The sequence below is a fragment of the Megalobrama amblycephala genome, linkage group LG12 (assembly GCF_018812025.1).
Source record: "Megalobrama amblycephala isolate DHTTF-2021 linkage group LG12, ASM1881202v1, whole genome shotgun sequence".
NCBI lineage: Eukaryota > Metazoa > Chordata > Actinopteri > Cypriniformes > Xenocyprididae > Megalobrama > Megalobrama amblycephala.
The window spans coordinates 16,960,314-16,974,790 of NC_063055.1; the positions used below are offsets into that span (position 1 = coordinate 16,960,314).

At 40.2% G+C, this 14,477-nt stretch overlaps 1 protein-coding gene across 1 annotated transcript in view; it reads left to right on the top strand.

Annotated features, from left to right (window-relative positions):
* Window positions 1-14,477, top strand: part of adgra2 (adhesion G protein-coupled receptor A2) — a 106,158-nt gene that overhangs the window by 37,134 nt on the left and 54,547 nt on the right. The window contains 1 exon segment of the mRNA XM_048209226.1: window positions 10,482-10,553. Coding sequence (XP_048065183.1) covers window positions 10,482-10,553 — 72 coding nt within the window.

The window sequence follows — 14,477 nt, forward strand, 5'->3', positions numbered from 1 at the left end:
TTTTAAAAGTAATGCATTACAATATTGCGTTACTCCCTAAAAAAGTAACTAATTACATTACTTAGTTACTTTTTATGGAAACTAATGTATTACATTACTATACTTTTGCATTCATTTTTCTCACCTGGGCTTGGCTTACTTGTGTTTTTTATTAATAAAAGTTCTATTTTCGGCAAATGTAAAGCACCAAAAGTGAAAATGAAAAAGCTTTAGGCTGAAGGAAATGCAAATTCATGCCTGTACAGTAGAGGGCGCAGCTCAAACAAACCTTTCAGCTGTGCTGCCATTCTGGATTGCAGAAGAATAGGATGCAGGAGAAGAATGTTCAACACTCTTACTTTAGCAATTAAAAAAAAAAGAAAAAAAAAAGAAACAAATTTGACTTAAGTATTTTTTGCTTAATCGTATGGTTTAATTGGATCAAAGGTCAGCAGCAAAGACGTTGGTTAATAAAGTGAAATTAAATACATAAAGTATATGTCACGGAACTCATGAAGACGGGATAGATCCAATTGCAGCAATGGTGTTTATTGTGGGCAAATCCAAAAGGCGTAATCCAGGGTACAGGCAAAGGTCGAAATCCATAAAAAGCAGTCCAAACATAAAACAAGAAACACGAAACAAGAAACTACAAACCAAAACGGGAGAACAGGGATCAGACTCGAGGGTGACATCAAACAATGAACCACAAGAACAGACAGAAACAACTCAGATTAAATACACAGACACTAATGACAAAACAACAAACAGCTGAGTGCAATGATGAATAGTGATTAGTCCGGGGAGTATGTATGGGAAATGTAGTTCATGAATAAGGTGAAACAGAGAGTCCGGGAAGGAGTGCCCTCTAGAGGCTGAAGGGCACTCTCACAGGTGATCGTGACATTACCCCCCCTCAAAGGAGCGGCTACCAGACGCTCCACCAGACAACAAACAAAAACACAAAAAACTCAGGAGGGAGGTGGACCGGAGGAGGATCAGGGGGAGGGATGGTGGGCCAGATCCCGGGTACCTCACTGAACACCAGGGCGGTGCTGGAGGAACTGACCAGGCGGGCGCTGGCAGGCTTGGAGTCCTGGCTGATTGCCAGGGTGGTGCTGGAGGAACTGACCAGGCTGGTTCCAGTGGGTCTGGAGTCCTGGCTGATTGCCAGGGTGGTGCCGGAGGAACTGACCAGGCGGATACTGGCAGGACTGGAGTCCTGGCTGATTTCCAGGGTGGCGCTGGAGGAACCGACCAGGCTGGTTCCAGCGGCTCGGACGGCCCGGGCAGTGGCGGCAAGACAGAAGGCTTGGATGACGGCAGAGCAGAAGGCTTGGACGGCGACGGCGGGGCAGGAGGCTTGGGCGGCGACGGCGGGGCAGAAGGTCTGGGCGGCGGCGGCGGGGCAGAAGGTCTGGGTGGCGGCGGCGGGGCTGGCAGCCTGGGCGGCGGCGGCAGGGCTGTCGGCGGCGGCAGGGCTGGCGGCCTGGGCGGCGCCGGCAGGGCAAGGCGCTTCGTTGGCGCCGGCAGGGCAAGGCGCTTCGTTGGCGCCGGCAGGGCAGTCTCTATGGTTGGAGGGTCTTGCAGATCGGAGGAAGCCCTCTTCCTCCTTCTCCTCCGCTTAGGAGGGTGAGGCGGTGGCTCACCCAAACTGGACTCACTGGCTGGAGCGGGCTCTGGAGCGGACTCACTGGCTGGAGCGGGCTCTGGAGTGGACTCACCGGCTGGAGCGGGCTCTGGAGTGGACTCACCGACTGGAGCGGACTCTGGAGTGGACTCACCGACTGGAGCGGACTCACTGACTGGAGCGGACTCACTGACTGGAGCGGACTCACTGACTGGATCGGGCTCTGGAGTGGACTCACTGACTGGATCGGGCTCTGGAGTGGACTCACTGACTGGAGCGGGCTCTGAAGCGGATTCACTGGCTGGAGCGGGCTCTGAAGTGGACTCACTGACTGGATCGGGCTCTGGAGTGGACTCACTGACTGGAGCGGGCTCTGAAGTGGACTCACTGACTGGAGCGGACTCACTGGCTGGAGCGGACTCCCTGGCTGGAGCGGACCCCCTGGCTGGAGCGGACCCCCTGGCTGGAGCGGACCCCCTGGCTGGAGCGGACCCCCTGGCTGGAGTGGGCTCTGGATGAGGGTGAGTAGCCGAACGGCCTCTGTGAGAGAGATGGTGGATAAAGCCCCAAAAGTCCAGGGTCTGGAGCCCCTCCATCTCACACCGAGGCAACGGGTTATCGAGGCCTCCATTAAAAATGTCTTTAAGCGCCTCGTCATTATAATGCAGTCCCTCTGCCAAGGTCCAAAACAAACCTGCAACCTGCCCAACCTCTCTTCCCTCCTGGCGCAGCGCCATCACCGCCCAAACTCGAGCCATCCGCTCACGGATGGAGGCTGGGGAACGGAACCGACCCTCCATGCCGCTGGATCTAGGTGGATGGTGGTTCATTCTGTCACGGAACTCATGAAGACGGGATAGATCCAATTGCAGCAATGGTGTTTATTGTGGGCAAATCCAAAAGGCGTAATCCAGGGTACAGGCAAAGGTCGAAATCCATAAAAAGCAGTCCAAACATAAAACAAGAAACACGAAACAAGAAACTACAAACCAAAACGGGAGAACAGGGATCAGACTCGAGGGTGACATCAAACAATGAACCACAAGAACAGACAGAAACAACTCAGATTAAATACACAGACACTAATGACAAAATAACAAACAGCTGAGTGCAATGATGAATAGTGATTAGTCCGGGGAGTATGTATGGGAAATGTAGTTCATGAATAAGGTGAAACAGAGAGTCCGGGAAGGAGTGCCCTCTAGAGGCTGAAGGGCACTCTCACAGGTGATCGTGACAGTATATTTGTGTTAACATATTTAATTATTGCAGGTTTGCATACTATTCTGAGTGAACGCCTCTATATCTACTCTCAATTTTCCCTCAACATGGGGACACTAGAGCTGTCAGTCAATAAATGGGATAACAAAGTAACTTGTGTTACTTATTTAAAAAAGTAACTCAGATGTTTTGTTGTACATTTAAAAGTAATCAGTTACTTTGCTAGTTACTTGGAAAAAGTAATCTGATTATGTAACTCGCATTACTTGTAATGTGTTACCCCAACACTGACTCTATGTATCATATAATGATACTCCAACATATACAGACACACTTACGCAAGCCACTTACGGCAACCCAAGACCTTACGTGACACATAACCTCCACACGCTCACTTTCTAAACGGTTTCTGACTGAAGAAATACTCATTACTATCTATAGCTCTATAGTCTCTGGGTCCAATTAACCGTTTGTGTTTTTGCCAGTGATAGCTCTCAGTCTCTCTCTGTATTAAATTATGCAGTAGATCTGTCTGGTTTTCAGCTTTTATCTTGTGTCTGGCTTCAGTTAGCTGACGGTTCATGTGCCCGACCAGAGCATCAGGCGGGGTAGATCAGGGTCAAAGAGCTATTTGAAGATCTGTTCGGCTGGCCGTGTCCCAGTACTATGTGTCCTGATCCTCCCTACATCCTGCAACAGTAGGATGACTGCAGTCGGTTAGTGGTTTGGAGTCACCCTTAGTAATGACCTGACAAAGGCAAGATGTCATTTTCATTCATTTTGAGCCAAAACACAGAGACCCACTTTTGGGGCATTTGTGTTGGTTCTAAAATGCCCTCTTTAATTTTCTTTAATTAGATGGCAGGATGTAGTTTAGCTGTGTGTTTGTCCACACATGTGCGCATATGCGGGAAGTCATTAGCGTGGTTGCTAGTGTTAGCATTAGTCATACAAAAACAGCTGTCAAAATCTGTTGATAGGTTTTGGGTAATAGCGCAATGTTACACAATAAATTGTGGTTTTTGTGAGCAAAGCACAATCTGGACTGCCCTACAAAGGCGACAAATGCTCCAACATTGAGATAATTGAGTTTTGAAAAAATTTTATTGAGTTGAGATCAGTTTTCACACTTAGTTTTATCTGAGCATAGTTGAGCCAAATTGTATATAACAGAAGAGCTGATTTTAGACTTAATGCAGTTCTGACAAAATATGTAGTAGGCTACCTGCATTTTGTCTTTGTACAGTATAGTGAGTTTGTTTACATTACACACCTGGCAGATGCTTTTATCTAAAGTAACTTATTTGTTTTCAAGTTACATTTTTTTAATGTTCATACATTCATTCCCTCCCTACTAATCGAACCAATGTCCTTGGCATTGCTAATGCTATGTTTTAGGCTACTAGATTTTACATAAAAGGTGTGTTTGCGCTAAAAAGAGGCTGCCTCAAATGCTGTTTTGATTAAATCATTAACTTTTGTGACAAGGCAGGAAATAAGATGAACCAGCTGCTGGTTTGCAGATGGAAGCAGACACACACTCTTTCTCAACATATACACACGCTCACACTCACTGCAAACACATTTTCAAGACCTGATTGGTAACACACTTCCTGATGATAAGAGGATATAAAGCCAGTTATGCTCTATTAGGCGGTGACACATTGAGGACAGACAAAAGAGGAACATGAGTCACAAACACACACTTTAGAAAGTTCCAGTAATTATATGCAATTATACAATGGATAATTACAGCTCTAAAATCTGATTGGATAAAGCCAGGTGTACACTAGTGTTTCAAGTCCTTTACAATTGTTGCATGTCAAATTATATGATATGACCCCAAATGACATCATGGGTAAAACTCAAAGCAGACTTTTAGACCGTTAGATATACAGTACATCTGTGATTTTGGTCATGGTGTTGATTGTGTGTTTTACAACGTTAATCAGTTCATTCTTTGACAAGCACAAGCCTGAAGTGTTTGATGTGGGCGAGTGAAAGAGGGAATTTGTGCATTGATAGTAAAGTGATATTATGATCATATCGAAGGAAATAATAAGGAATTATCTTTATGCTGCATATAGACAGACATACAAGAGTGTATGTTGCAACCCAGGCTCATTGGAAAAAATGTGCTTGCGTCGACATTTCTGCAAAATGATATTATATTGCGTCTTGCACATTTCACGAATCTTTCAAAGTGAAATGTCCTAAAAGTGTTTTATCTAAAACAGATGAACATGAATGAACATAATTAAATAATTAAAAGATTAAAAATAACGAAAAAGAAAAAAAAAAAACAACTGTAAAAGTTCCAAGTCTATTGTAGCTATTAAGTAATCAATTTAAACTATTTGCAAATATTAATAAAAAAAAAAAAATCACCCAACGCAAAAAGTTTCTCATCACATTCAGTTATTAATTACATTCATCATATCATATTAATCAAATAGTAGCATGTTTTCAATTCAAAACGGCAAAATTTCATAAAAATGTTGAGTAGTTTGCATTACTGGATATTACTGTCGATCGCTGAATATTTAAATCATAAAACAGTTTTCCAATATAAAATGTTTAGCTACTTATTCGCCACGTACTCTTTCACTGCTAAAACGGAAGCATTGCATTGGAATTCGCACTCGTCTTCTGTGAACAGTAAGCCCCGCCTTCTTTAATTTGATTGGCCAGATCACTCATTCTGACAGTGATTAGTGCTGTTAGACCGTTGATAGTCTCACTGGGGTTGCGTTCGCGAACTTCCCTAAACACTTCCCCTCAGGGGAATCCCTGCCGCCATTTTGAAGTGCGTTCCACTTCGTGAAGTGGACGAGGGAAGTTTATATGGACAAAATCGAGGGAGAGAGTCTACTTCATATGTACACTTCAGGCAGCTCCATAACCCACAATGCAACACGATTATGATGTCACCGCATATCGCGTTTAATTTACCCCACCACAAACATGATATATGATATATTAATTATTTTTTAAACATTCAAAACACACATATATACATATAGAATGCTGTATTAAACAATTTTGTAAGGGGAAAAAATAAATAATAAATCAGCTCCATTGCAGATTTCAAGTGATCAAGGGCTTAGGACGTTCCAGTTCAGCCCATTGCAAGGGTTCCGCCAGTAGTGGGCACTCATGCAACGTAAGCAATGACGTACATCCGAGTCAACGAGACTGAGGGAAGTTAGCGAGGGAAGGGCATTTAAAAAAAACGAACTGGAACGCAGCCATAGCCAGACCTTCAGACTGACGGCAGAAGGTCTGGACTCTATCGCAGCTTTCATTGGCCAAGGACCGCCCAAGAGGATGTTTGACACAACCAATCACCAATTTGTTTTGTTTTGCATCATGTTTAGGGGCATAAAAATATAAAGTCGATGTCCCTACAATAAAAGACCAGCATGCATCTAATAAATTATTCATTCAAGAATGTTGTGCAAGTTTACTGCAACAATTGAGCTGCGAACTTCGCGTATTTTTGAAAATCCAGCGTTTAGTTGATCCTGGTAAGCGCTCATTGTCAGTTGTAAATGACAGCATTCTTCTTCCATGAGGGGATTTGGCGTTACGGCATGTGTTTACAGGCGGACCATTAAAGAACACAACACACACGTCTCCCGGACATCCTGTAGAATTCAACCAAACAGGTTACGACTTCAAAACTCCTGAAGCGTTTCCAGTTAAGTGTGCCATATGCGTGGGCAGACCAGCCTAAAAATGTAACTTTTAAAACTTTTTTTTTGTCATCCTAACAACAAACTGAGCGGTACATAATGGAGTACAGCAGAGCATCATCAATAATATCAAATATTGGGTAGACAATTTGGCCATTTCTAATTATTGGGAGTTACTTGTCCCCCTCAGTGTCTATGGTGGTTATGGCCCTGATCTAATGTGAAATAAAAAATGACCCTATTTACATTCTTAAAGTCAGCATTAAATGATTCACCCCATCTATTTTTTGTTATAGATCTTATTGTGATCAATTCATCCGTTCATATGTTTCATTTTTTAAAGATGTTTTGACCTATGTTTAATCAGAATGTCATAACTGGACCTTCCAGTGAAAATGACAAATGCAGGATTTTAGTTCACTTAAACCCCACTCCTGAAGATCTGTCACTACTTACATTTCATCGCAATATTAATGCACATTCCTGGTCCATCAGTTCATGCTGTTCCAAAGAAAATAAATGTTAGTCTTTGCAATCTTTAATCAAAACATAAAAGCCTGCTTTCCTGTCAAATTATTTCCTTTTCCGCTGACGTCTCTTTAGCCTATTGTTTTTTGTTTCGCTTTTTTCACATAGACTTGAAAAGAAATTATATTTATTCTTCATGTTAATCTCACTGTTATTTGAATCACAGTTTCTCGAAGTCTTCTCATACTTTTGGACCAAACTTGATGTCTAAATTTGAACCTAAAATCTTGATGTTGAAAAAGTAAAGTGAATGTGCATGTTATTTGTCAACTGATCATTTATTGAACATTAATGTCATGTTGCAGTGGCTGCTATTTTATAAAAACTTTGCATCACACCTAAAAAGACCTTGCCTGGAAAATCCAGCCTCACCGCTGTACCAGGTTGCCATTGAATCAATTCGATTTCTAGGGCGGAGCAAATCCGAGCAAACAGGAAGTGGAGTAAACCAATCAGAGAAGGGCGGATATGACGTTAGCAAAGCGACAAGAGAGTCAACAGCGAAAAGTAAATAAACTGCTGGGGTTTTAATGACTTAATGTGTTTTTGGTCATTTAAAACTGAATTCGCGGCTGAATAGAACAAACTCTCGTGTCTCGCGTGCGCCATCTTTGTTGATATTGAAGGGACTTTCGTCACACTAGAGTGACGCTGTTTGCGTCACTGAAATAAACAAATCTGATTGCACGGTACAGTTTGGAGTTGAGTCGAGGCGCGACGGAGGGCGGACTGACCAGACTGATATATCTTGTAGAAGATAGTCTGGACTTGCCAGGCAAAAAAAGACCCATAAACTGTGGGAAAATAACTGCAATCAATCTATGGTCTCTTTGATGTATTGCTTCCGTAATATGATTTAAGGACAGACAGAAATAGATCTGACATATAACACACTCAACAGCGGGATCAGTTTACTTGCATTTGTGTGTTTTTGTTTTTCCATATCAGCCACAAACCTAATCCAAACCTTTTACTCTTAAGCTTTACCCATACCACCATCCAAACGTCTCTCTCTCCTCCTCTTCTCTTTCCTCTCTTCCTTCTGATAAGACTCTCTCTGGTCTCAGGCCCATTAGCCAATGGCGAAAGGGATAATTGTCATGGAAAAGAGCCGGGCACGCTTTTGATGTGGACCTCGACTTCCTTTTGATGTAAAAATGTATCCACTGTGATTATCAAGATTATGGCTTCCTCCCCCTCCTCTTCCTCATTCCCTCGCCCTTTCCATCCCTCCATTAAGCCGTGAAGATTAATTGGAAACAGCCCGGTCTGATGGCTGAAGTTGATGCCGCTGTCTTTGTGGCTGTCGGGTCGCTGAAATCGTGTTTGGGCAGCATCCTTTCCCAGACGCTCTCACTCCTCTGTTGAAACACTATGGCCCTCATTTATCAAACGAACGTAGAAACCAGTATACATTCGAACGTAAAAATCCGCTTACGACAACGCTCACGTGTGATTCATTAAACTTTCGTATGCGGCCAATTCCGTCGCACGAATGAACGGGTGTTGAAAAATGTGTCGTCATTTAAATATCACGCCCCCAAATTTTAAAAAGCCTCGCCCTATAGTTTACGACACAGAGAAATGTAACCCGGCCATGAAGAGGAAGTAATCGCATGAAAAAAAAAAGTACCTTACTCTAAAAACACCCTTCAACCTCGTAATTTCAAACAATAAAATTAATTTAAATAATAATACTGATAAATAAAACTAAATACTTACAAACATTATTATGAATTTATTTAAAGCAAAACTGAATTGGGCTGACATAGCCTACCTTTCCGTATTCGCGATGTAACATTTATTGGTTGCTGAACTATTATAATAAAATGGTTTCTATTATGTAACAGATGAATTTGTGACAAAATACTTATTGAATGCACAACTTTTGATGACTTTTTTCCTTCCTTCTGAAACTTGAAAAGTTTGCTATCCTAAATGCACAAAGTAAACATTTATTTACACATTTTTTTTCTCTCCGTTGTCCACAACCCTAATGGATCTGTGCCCATATTTGGGTTGGGATCAGTTGAGAATCTTTGGTTTAGTGCGTTTATATTTCTTATAACTTGTATTACAAAAGAAGATAGAAAATACAGTGCCTCACACACCTGGATCATTTGTATAGATGTGCTGGATAAAAGTCTAATATAAACTTGATGAAAAATGTATAAATCTCTCACACTGCTCAAACTTGCATCATTACAAAATATATTAGCAATGATTTGGTCAATCAACCTTCCTCTAGCTTTCAAAACTCGCAAAAGTGTCAGCAAATTTTGGGTCTGTTTACACGACACCATTGTCAACTTAAATACAAACTTTTTATGCATTTTTGGCCATTAATTGACCTCGTATAGTGTGTCATAGTGGACGGCAAACGATGCTGCAGCTGTGATGCTTAATGTTACGACAAAGACTAGCATGTGTTTTTTTTTGTTTTTTTCTGGCCTTCACGATGGCTTCTGTCACATCTGTGACATTGACCAATAAGAGCACAGAAGCTCTTCCGTAAACAGCTTTCAAACATGGTGAAACGAAAGAAAGGTGACTGAATTGGTGCTGCTAGGTGGAATTATACAATGGAGGAAAGGTTTGTGGAGCTATGACAACAATAATCCTGCCTCAATGATGTTTCCTCGAGTGACCGCCATGACAAAGTGAACAAAGATAAATTCTTGTGAATGATAGCGACGGCGCTTCAACCCAGTGGGTATTGGAATTAGCATTAAGCTAGTACAACCATTGTTTGTTTCCACTCGTTTCCAGAAGTAAGTCACTAGTTCCGCCTTCTCAATGACATCACGCAAGCGTTTCTTGTCAACGACATAATTTAGGAGTCAAAATCACCTAATCTGACAGTCTGACACAACACTGCTGCTCAACATTTAATTGGTCAGTGTTTGCTTTAGCAGTTTGCAGTTCCTCTGAAGCCCTCCACCTTCCCCAGCTCCACCTGTATAGATCTGCTACGGTAAATTTCATATATGCTCTTTGTGCAGTAGGTCTTACATCCTCAAAGCAGTGTGTCTGTTTATGTATTGGCAGTAGCAAGTCTCTGTACTTCTATAACCTTACTATTTCTTCAGTGTATATACCAGAATCTAATGCTGCAGTCATGAGGTTTGAAGGCAGCAAATGAAGAATATGTGAAAGAGTTGGCGAGTGTATTTGTCTGAGGTGTCTAGCCATATAAGCACGTTTGTGTCGGGGTGTTTACTGTTATATGTGTGTTTGTGTTGGACATTCGCTTGTGTGTTTTGGTTCAGCTTGTGTGTTGGCAAGGGTGTGTATGACAGTGTGTGAGTGAGGCCTGTTTTCATTGGATGCATGGATGGATTTCATTTTACATCGCTGTCTGTGAATGTGTGATTAGTGACTGTCATCTCAATGACTCATTTCACCTCTCCTTTTGCCTTTCTTCACAGAAATCTGAGCAACAATCGTATCCGTGTCCTGAAAAATGGCTCCTTCACCGGCTTGTACTCCCTCGAGAAGCTGTAAGTAAATCTCTTTCTCGTCGTCATCTTCATCACCATTGCGAGGCTTAGTGGTGTCTTTGAACTGTGTCTAGCATCATTTTAGAGTTAAGTACTAAAGCATTAAAATGAATAACCAATTACTCAACAAAATAATATGTAATAACTAATATCAGATTCAAAATAAGGTACCAACATATTAAAAAAAACACATACAAGTTTGGCTTTGGTAATTTTTTTTTTCTTTTGAACTTAGGATTCTGGAAATTATTATTACCAATGTTTAAACTTTTTAAACATTGGTAATAATAATAATAAAATATGTTTGTTGAGCACCAAATCATCATATTAGAATGATTTCGGAATGATCATGTGACACTGAAGACTGGAGTAATGATGCTGAAAATTTAGCTTTGCTATCACAGAAATAAATTACATTTTAAAATAGATTCAAATAGAAATGGTTATTTTAAATGCTAATACTATTTCACAATATTACTGTTTTTACTGTATTTTTAATCAAATAAATGCAGTATTGGTGAACATAAGAGACTTACCGAAAATTCTGAATATTATATATAAAAAAATATAAAATAAAGGCTTGTCAACCTAATGTCTAATACAGCATGTGTAGTAAAAGGTTGATCATATACTTTTGTGTGTGTATAACTGAATGAGAAGCAGTAAATATATTTATAATGTAAGTTTAGCAGGTGGGGAGCAATAATATATATATGTGTAATAAATGTTAAAAATAAAACGTATCACACTGATATCACACAACAACATGTTAATATGAGGCTGGTGTGGTAGAATCACTTACCAACCCTGTACCATATGTGCAAAGAACAGACACAGAAGAATGTCATATCTTGAAGTATCATTTACCGCCCATAGTAATGACATCAGCAATGCATAAACGAAAGTTCATCCTCCTAGAAAAGTAGCTAAAAGGAAGTTTAAACAAGTTTAAACATTTACAGATCAAAGAAAAAAATCATTTAAAAAATCACCCAGAAATCATTTAAAAGCATTTAAAAAATTCACATAGAATACGTTTTTGCTGTTAAACCGCGAGACGCGGGGCAACGGGGGGGAAAACGCAAAGCAATAAAACCATGATGTGAGCATGCGCGGTTTCTAAACTGCAGGAAGCACGATTTTTCCGCCAGCCCCCTCAGTGTGCAATCTGAATGAAGCACGCCTAAATCTGTCACAAGACCATAACAGATCAGGTTTACCGTTATGACATGGAAGAAAGGACAGAAACAGGGAAGGTGAATTCAGGACAGGATAAGGACTTGGCCAAAAATTCAACATCCGTGGTTTGGGAATATTTTGGATACAGGAAAGATGATGTAACAGAGCCAGGTAATTTGCAAGAACTGTCAAACTATCATTGCAACAAAACAGAGTATTTTCAGCTGAAAAAAATTCACAATTTTCTGCTGTACAGCTGAAATGAACTCTGTTTGCATCATTGAATCATTTTCCTGTTATCACTGTAAAGCTGCTTTGAAACAATCTGTATTGTATAAAGCGCTATTTAGATAAAGGTGATTTGACTTAAAGGTGCCCTAGAACTTTTTTTTTTTAAAGATGTAATATAAGTCTCAGGTATCCCCTGAATGTGTCTGTGAAGTTTCAGCTCAAAATACCCCATAGATTTTTTTTTTATTCATTTTTTAACTGCCTATTTTGGGGCATCATTATAAATGAGCTGATTCAGGGCTGCTGGCCCTTTAATTGCTCGTGCTTTCCACCCACGGAACTCGCACTTGCCTTAAACAACATAAAAAAAGTTCAAACAACTAATATAACCCTCAAAATGGATCTTTACAAAGTGTTCGTCATGCAGCATGTCTAATCGCGTAAGTACAGTGTTTATTTGAATGTTTACATTTGGTTATGAATGAGTTTGATAGTGCTCCGTGGCTAACGGCTAATGCTACACTATTGGAGAACGAAGTTGTGTTTATGAATTATACAGACTGCAAGTGTTTAAAAATGAAAATAACGACGGCTCTTGTCTCCGTGAATACAGTAAGAAACGATGGTAACTTTAACCACATTTAACAGTACATTAGCAACATGCTAACGAAACATGTAGAAAGACAATTTACAAATATCACTAAAAATATCATGTTATCATGAATCATGTCAGTTATTATCGCTCCATCTGCCATTTTTCGCTGTTGTTCTTGCTTGCTTACCTAGTCTGTTGATTCGGCTGTGCACATCCAGACATTAATACTGGCTGCCCTTGTGTAATGCCTTTAATAATGTTGGGAACATGGGCTGGCATATGCAAATATTGGGGGCGTACACCCCGACTGTTACGTAACAGTCGGTGTTATGTTGAGATTCGCCTGTTCTTCGGAGGTCTTTTAAACAAATGAGATTTATATAAGAAGGAGGAAACAATGGAGTTTGAGACTCACTGTATGTCATTTCCATGTACTGAACTCTTGTTATTTAACTATGCCGAGGTAAATTCAATTTTTGAATCAAGGGCACCTTTAAAGGGTTAGTTCACCCAAAAATTAAAAATTTCTGTCATTAATTACTCATCCTCATGTCATCCCAAACCCGTAAGACCTTCGTTCATCTTCGGAACACAAATTAAGATATTTCTGATGAAATCCAAGGTTTTTTTTTTTATCCCCAATAGAAAGCAATGTAATTACCATCATTCAAGGTCCAGAAAAGTAGTAAAGACTTTGTTAAAATAGTCAACATGACTGCAGTGGTTCAATCCTAATGTTACGAAGCGACAAGAATACTTTTTGTGTGCAAAAACAAAACAAATAACTTTATTCAACAATTTCTTTTCTACCCTGTCACTCTCGTATACAGTTGACACAGTGAACACAATTCAGAGCTTCCTTGTTTACGTCCGAGCGCTGGCTCAGTATTCATGATTTATATTGATCAAAAAATTGTGATTGTATTTTTTTGTCCATATCGCACAGCCTTAGTCTAGAGACGCATTTATAAAAGTCAAACTTCTTTTAAAGGGTTAGTCCACCCAAAAATGAAAATTATGTCATTAATTATTAATCACCCTCATGTCGTTCCATACCCGTAAGACCTTTGTTCATCTTCGGAACACAAATTAAGACATTTTTGATTAAATCCGATGGCTCAGCAAAGCCTGCATCGCCAGCAATAACACTCCCTTTTTCAATGCCCATAAAGCTACTAAAAACACAGTTAAAAGAGCTCATGTGACTACAGTGGCTCAAACTTAATATTATAAAGCTTCTAGAATACTGTTTGTGTGCCAAAAATAACAAAATAGTGACTTTATTCAACAATATCTAGTGACGGGCGATTTCAAAACACTGCTTCATGAAGCTTTACGAATCTTTTGTTTCGAATCAGAGCGTATCAAACTGCCAGAGTCACATGAACTATTGAAGTTTCAAAACACTTATGAGGTAATGAAGCCTAATTTACTGAAATCATGGGATTTTGGCACTCTGAACCACTGATTTGAAAAAAAAAAAAAAAATCATAAAGCTTCGAAGCTTCATGAAGCAGTGTTTTGAAATCGCCCATCATTAGATATTGTGGAAAATCACTATTTTGTTATTTTTGGCGCATAAAAAGTATTCTCGTCGCTTTATAATATTAAGGTTGAACCACTGTAGTCACATGAACTGTTTTAAATATGTTTTAGTAGCTTTATGGGCATTGAAAAAGGGAGTGTTAATGCTGCCGATGCAGGCCTCACTGAGCCATCAAATTTATTTTAATTTGTGTTCCGAACGAAGGTCTTATTGGTGTGGAACAACATGAGAGTGAGTAATTAATTACATAATTTTAATTTTTTGGGTGAACTAACCCTTTAAGAACTTTGTTTAGCGCATGTTTTCATATAAAAACAATGGAAAGACAGCACAGTGGAATGCAATGTTCTGTGTGAATGAACCCTAAGTGTCT